This window comes from Etheostoma cragini, chromosome 11 (genome assembly GCF_013103735.1).
Source record: "Etheostoma cragini isolate CJK2018 chromosome 11, CSU_Ecrag_1.0, whole genome shotgun sequence".
Classification (NCBI taxonomy): domain Eukaryota; kingdom Metazoa; phylum Chordata; class Actinopteri; order Perciformes; family Percidae; genus Etheostoma; species Etheostoma cragini.
Window position 1 is genome coordinate 20,562,476 of NC_048417.1, and position 7,029 is coordinate 20,569,504.

At 41.8% G+C, this 7,029-nt stretch overlaps 1 protein-coding gene across 16 annotated transcripts in view; it reads left to right on the plus strand.

Moving 5' to 3' along the window:
- stxbp5l (syntaxin binding protein 5-like) overlaps positions 1–7,029 on the plus strand; it is a 134,170-nt gene that overhangs the window by 121,728 nt on the left and 5,413 nt on the right. For 11 of the 16 annotated variants that reach the window (XM_034886100.1, XM_034886101.1, XM_034886104.1 and 8 more), the window contains 3 exons: positions 2,345–2,446; positions 3,631–3,882; positions 6,501–6,864. In XM_034886100.1, the coding sequence (XP_034741991.1) occupies positions 2,345–2,446; positions 3,631–3,882; positions 6,501–6,864 (718 nt within the window). The remainder of the gene's footprint in view (positions 1–2,344; positions 2,447–3,630; positions 3,883–6,500; positions 6,865–7,029) is intronic. The other 5 variants (XM_034886103.1, XM_034886111.1, XM_034886115.1 and 2 more) reach the window with 1 other exon arrangement.

A 7,029-nucleotide genomic window follows, 5' to 3' on the forward strand; every position in this document is an offset into this window, starting at 1 on the left:
AGAACAAAATTGAAGATATCATATCGTTGGATTTGCCTGTGGACTGGCAACACATTTACTGCAGATTAACCTCTCTGTGTTTCTGATTCTTTGATACATTTACACTAGATCATTCAAAAATCCCCCTGCTCATGAGATTGTGGCAGTCTGTTTGTAGCAACATATGCTTAGAAACTGTAGCACTGCATTCTGATGTGATGGAATATATGGAAGTAACTGTTAGATTTAATTCTGTTGCTGTTTTCATTTAATCACTCTACGGCTTCTTAATCTGAATCTAAAAAAATATTGAATAGTTCAATGTTTTGCATTGCAGCTCTTTTGCATTGCTTCCTCTTTGAGGGATCCATCGCATCCATCACTTCTACAATCTTTTGGCAAATGACATACGATGATATTAAACCGTGAATCAAATGTATAAGCCATAAGAGATGCATGTGATGAGGACGACATAAATGAGAACATTCTTAGTCTGCTGCAACTAATGTGAGTTTATTATGCGTGAACAGTTGTTTTTTCTCAGCACACCGTTGCATACTCTCTATCTGTTGCATACCCATGGCACTGTGGTTTATCAGTTGCACTGGGTTACCGCTGGGAAGAGCCAGCAGGATCACTGGAATAATTAAAGGTCAGCAAGCGGTGCGAGAGATGAGGTCGATGTTAATGAGGCCTGCATGCCAGGCAAGGAGACAGAGGAGGGAAATGGCATGGGAAGCCAGACTCAATGTACAGTAAACATTTCCATGCCTCCCATCTAGGTTAGGCAGCACACATATCAAATATTGAAGACATAATTGTATGATTCTGTTTGTTAGCATAGAGTAAAGAGTGGTTGTTTTCCTACAGTGTAACCTGTAACTTAAGTATAACCCTCATATTTCAGAATCCAATGAATCACAAATTTCACAAGTAAAAGCAGCAGTAAAATTAAATGTTTTATTGCACCGTAGCACCCAGCTTAGGTGAGGTGACTCAGTGACTACCTGGCTAGATGCTGAAGAGGCTTTTTCAAAAGACAGTCAGGTCCCCCCCCCCCCCCCCCCCCCCCCCCCCCCCCCACACACACACACCCACACACACCTACCTACCTACATCAGTGTTTAACCGCGTGATGAAAAAGCACTGGGCCTGCTGTTGTACAGCTTTGTGATAGAAGATAAAAGATGTTCCTGATGGATCATTGCAATAATTAACAAACTTACACTTTGAGGGCAAAGATTTCCTAATTCCAAATTAGGCACATAATTAAATCCTGAAAAATGTATCTAATACAGTACATCTATTTATGTGTTAATTCCCGTTTAAGCAAAACCTGTCACAGACGTTGTACAAGGTCATTGGTGGTAGATGAGAATGAAAAGGTTCCTCGTAGTCTCCAGGTGTCTGTCCTTGTCTCTCTACACTATGTGTGGGTGTATGTGCATTTACCACTGTATAAATCTGGTACTTTGTCTGTCTCGCCACTCCGGAGTGTCTGCCTTCCCTTATCCCCTCCCTGATACCGCCTCGTCTGCCTTTAGCTCACTGTCAGGGCCCCCCAGGGGTCCCTGTGTGCTGTCAGAGTACCACTGTGCCTGACTTTCATTAGCCAGCACCCCACAGGCTCTGTCACACAATGTAAACACACTCCTGTGACACACTCCAACACCGAGCTGCTGCTACACAGACTCACAGTGAAAGGCTATTTCGTCTTTATGGCTGCCAGAGGCATTGTACAGCAATGTTGTCACAATACCAGAATTTGTACTAAAAATATCTTAATATAATGATGGTGCTCCGATTCTGTGGGGAAGTCAGAGAACAACCATCAACCAGAATTTCTTCTGTATTTGACTCCTTGCACCAGTTTTGTATCAAGTTTTAAACTGGGATCCACTCTAAACACTTTGTATTTCCAGCCGTATCAAAGAAAGCAGTATCAAAATTCTGGTTGTTGTGCAACAGTGCTGCACAGTAGCTCCTCTAGACTGCATGTAGAGATGCTATATCAGAGTTTTCATTACATAGAAAACCTGCTACTCTTGCCAACAGGGTTTAGTTGAGCAGATGGCGCTGAAAAAAAGGTTTAAAGAGAAGATGGATAAGCGAGTAGTGGTTGTGTGGCCACCAGAAACATAGACAAGTGGCTTCTATTGCTGTCACACTCTGTATATATTTAAAACAATCTCTTCACACTCAGTTGCATCTTTCTGTCTTTCTCTTTCCATCATTCTCTGGTACTGCTGTTTATTTGTCCGTCTTGTCTGTTTTTTGGCTGGGCGGCTGTGTGTGTGTGTGTGATTTTTGGGTCATGGCGGGGTGTGGTTTGTTATATGGCATTCATGTTGTGGGGAACGAATAGGTTATGCGTCCAGGAGGGCAATGCTTCAGCAGTTACACGGAGTTGCTATGTACTCCCACGACGAGCACCACGCCACTGCCCCCTACTGCTGGAGTGAGAGAGGTAAGGGGGCTTCGGCCACAAACCCATCAACTGCTGTCCTGCTGATTATTATACGTCCGTCAGTCCGTCAGTCAGTCCGTCCGTCCGTCAGTCAGTATGTCAGTCCGTCCTGTGGCCCTGTTTCGTCTAAAACATGCCTTAAAGTGCTTGCTCTTGTCCCGAGGTGGAGGCGAGTGCATAGTGTATGGTTTGCAGGCAGCATACAGTACACTGTATATCCCCCAAGCCCCCCATAAATAGTTGATGTTTTTTGTTAAGTCTGTACAGATTTTGGTACTCATAAAGTCTTAAAAAGCAACTGAAAATCGCAAACATTGGACATCTGTCTAAACCCTTTTCATTTTAGCCTGACATGTATTCCATGCTTTGCCCCCATCTGTAGTTGTTCTTACATAAAGTCTGCACTTTGTGTAACTTTAGGCTGGGCATGCAGTACTGCACATTGCCTTGCTCTGAATAATTCAGAAATGCAGCAATACAGAAATACTTTTATGATGGAGGCTTTGAGTACCCAATGTAGGACTTGAATGGGTAGCACTCTAACAGAGGTAAAGGAGTTTTGGAATTTGGTGCAACTGCCAGTGTGTATGCATGTGCATTCCGGTGTGTGTTTTTTTGCGTGTGTTTGTGTGAGTGTGAGTCTGTGTGTGAGATTACATGCAGTGGCAGTGTATTTGAGTGTGTCACCAGGCCGCTGAATAGAATCTTGTCAGTGCATAAAAATATGTGCATATTCAATAAACAAAGAGAGAAGTATATGTGTGTACGTGCAGGGTTTGTTGTAAAAATATGTTTGTCGAGGTGTTTCTTTATAATGAAAAATAACTTTTCTTATCAGTATATCACACTGTATGTACACTTTTTTTCAGAGGTATTTCCTGTTCCAGTATTCTCCATTACATACAATCAGCAGACAAACTATATGTGACCTATAGAATGTATTTGTCACCCGCGCTCCTTATCACTCTCCTCCTTACTGTGTCCTTTTTCCTCTTTAACGGCTTGTCCTCTCATGCCACCTTTCTTCTTTTCCACACTGTGCTGTTCCTTCTACAACTCCTGTAACTCTACCTTCCTCTTCTCTGTTTTTTTTCTTCTTCTTTTAATCCCCTTTCTTACGCCGTCACTTCATGTCTCTCTCCTCTTGCATCGTGCACTGCCCACCATGCTTCTTTGTTTGGCAGCTGCTGCCACAGAGAGTCGTGAAAACTCCTTCAGCCGTTCACGCAGTTCCAGTGTGTCCAGCATTGACCGCGACACCAAAGAAGCTGTCACCACACTGCAGTTTGGAGAGTCCTATGCACGCAAGAGTGACACCCTGCCCACCCCATGCCTCTGGGTGGGCACTAGCTTAGGCATGGTCCTGCTCATCCCAATGTCCATTCCAACCGATCACGAGGAGAGGATGGAGGAACCTGTGACCATCGGCCCCAGCGGTAAGTCGCACTGCAACAAGTTTTCATCACTTAGTCACTTTAGCTATAATTGTATGTACAATTTCCTGAAACAAAAACACAGATTGTTTCTTGCTTTTTTCGTGGGCTCACTTTTGGTTTTACCAACAAAAAAAGTGCTTTAAATGATCTGGCTAAACTTTGGGTTTGTTAGTTAAGGCAGTATTTGCAGATCTCAGCAATACCGAGTGCAAAAATACAATAGTAATAGAGTAGTAAGAGAAAAGAATACAGTTTTAACATAACAGCCAGAAATAATGGCCTACTTGAATAGTAACACATAAGTTGATAGATCAGAATTGTTCTAATAGGAAATCATAAACACCAAAATACAAATAATTGATTTATTGAAGGGCTTAAGTACTTTGCATACGGCAAAGGTTCAATCAACTTTAGACTACAATTGATATATTTATAGGTTCAACCAAAGACAAAAGGCTAAATGTTGTCATCGAGGACTAAATCAAAACACAATATTAACATATTACCACCTTATGCAGTTGATAGCAAACAATGCTCGTTTGGAACAAAAACTTTATGTTTCTGACTACCTGACAAATACAGACAAGACTGTATACACTCTTTTTTTGCAATTATATTTTATTCATTTAAACAAATAAGCAAAAGTGCAAAACATTGGTCTAGATGACAATATACAGAAAAGTACTCTACACATACCAATGAAGGCACAGTGCACCTTTTCCCCAATCCTTCCTTGCAATCAAATGTTTCCACACTAAAACAAAGAAAGGACATACGGGAAGGAGGGAGACACAACAGCAAGAACAATGTCTGCAAGACCATTTTCAGTCTTAAGTCTTCTTCTGTTTGTCCGATTTTGGTCAAGAGTTAAATATATAAGCTAATTGCCCCACTAAGTTCACCAGCTAGTTGCCAACTGTCTGTCTCTGTTGAGTGTTCTTGCTGTGCAGTTACTGTGCAATTTTTGATGAAAGCATCTACATCTGGATTTCACTCGTAGTAGACTTTTGTAAGGCATATTACTGTGATGTGAACTAGCAATTTCACAAATAATGATATAGAATACACTCACTTAAAAAGGCTCAGGACACTGATCTACTGTAACGACAAAAACATTAGCTTTCATTTCAACTCCACTTGTGTGTTTGACACAAATTGCCCACTCAGACATATGAGAAATGTTGCTGTAATGCAAGGCTTTTAAAATAAGAGCAGGAAATTTCCCCAGAAATTAAGTGCAGTGTGTGAGCAGCGTTCAAAAGCTCAACTCTCCCCTGGTCTCAGTCATACTTAAAGGCTTCTAAAAACAGTATTTTCTTTCAATTAGAGTGAAATTTTGAACTTTAAAGGGCATTTGTCATGCATGGTTTTGCATCGACTTCCTTCTGTACTCAATAACAAGGATAGATTTTGAAACCCCCTTTGTGTTTGCACTCTGACTGAACAAAACTGAGCTACTCAAACTTGCGTTACCAGTCCAGAAACCCTGCTGTGTGAAGAAAAGGTCTCTCACTCACAGTTCAAACATCAATAGACCCAAAGATTCAAGCAGCAGTTGTTCTCTGGAGACTAAACGCACAAGAAGAAAGCTTATTATTGGAAGGTCACGGATTCAGTTCCAATGAAAGATTGGTAAACAGAAAGGCAGGTATTGTTGAACTCTCCATGTGTTCCAAAGTGTTCCTGTGGACTGTAAATTTTGACAACAGTGAATGTATGGATTGGATTACTCTGTAGCAAACAGTACATTAACAATTATTCTTGGCTCCTAAATGCATATGTGAACCTTTTAGGATTGTTTTACAACATCTAAGCTTCAGGATGGATGACAATGAAATTAGACTCTTTATTAAACGTCATGTGTCACGCTTTGTTTGACCAAAAGCTTAGATAACAAAGTTGCAATGGAGATAGGTGTGCAGATGCTGGAATTTAGTTTGATTTGAGATTTTTTTTTAGCATTTAGGACCATCTTAAATGTATTTATATAATACATATTATATATGTGCACCTTTCATAGGACTCAAGGACACCTTACAGTTAAAACAAGCAAAAATACAGTTAAGAAGGCAAATATAATTCAAATAAAACCAACACGTTAAAGAAGATTGAGATCGAAAATAAAAAGAAAGCCATCTATCCATGAGTTTGATGGAGAGTTGAGTCACGTGGGGTAGGCCTTTTGGAATATGTAGGTTTTAAGGGAGGTTTTAAAGGTGGGTAGAGACTATGGTACGGATGAATAGCGGGAGGGAGTTCCGAAGGCGCAGAATGGCTGAAGGCTCAAAACCCCATTGTGGACCGGCGGGCAGAAAGAGTGGAAAGCAGTGAGGAAGAGGAGGATCAGAGAGTTTGGGATGGAGTGTATGGCTGAAGGAGTTCAGAGACCTATGGAGGAGCAAGATTATGGAGGGCTTTGAAGGTGAGAAGAAGAATCTTAAAGTCAATACAGTATTGGACAGGGAGCCAGTGCAGTTGTTTGAGCAGTGGAGTAAAGTGTTCAGTTGTTGGGGTTCTGGTAATGTGTCGTAGATTTGGAAATTGTACTTCACTACATTTAGACTTCATGTCTTCCTTCTTCCCTCTTCCCTCTGTTGACTCTACCCACTAACTCCCAGGCACTGTCCTGATGCTGAAGGGCTCAGTGTTGCGCATTAGCTTCCTGGACTGCATGGGAGCGCTCATTCAGAGCCCCTACGAGGTTTGGCGGGACCTAAACGCCCATGAGGACCCTGACCGAATGCGGAGGCGCAAGCTGGTCCACATTTCACCATCATCCTCCCAGCACACCTGTGGAGAGGGACATCTGGCGGTGGTGTGCTCCGAGAAGCAGGCCAAAGTATTCCTGATGCCCTCACAGTCCTGCCTCTTTGTCCACAACATCACCGAGTCATCCTTTGTACTGAGAGCCGACGTGGTATCTGTGTGCAACAGTGTGTGCCTGGCCTGCTTCTGTGCTAACGGGCACGTCATGACACTCAGGTAAAACCTCTTCCGTTTACCTGAAACTACTTCATGCCACATGCAAGAATGTTTTCAATGCAGATCATATCATGCATATGATGTAACTGGGTCAATGACGTATAAGGATTTTCAAGAGGCAAATTTTAAAATATAATAAACAATAGTTTCTATAGTATTTTTTCG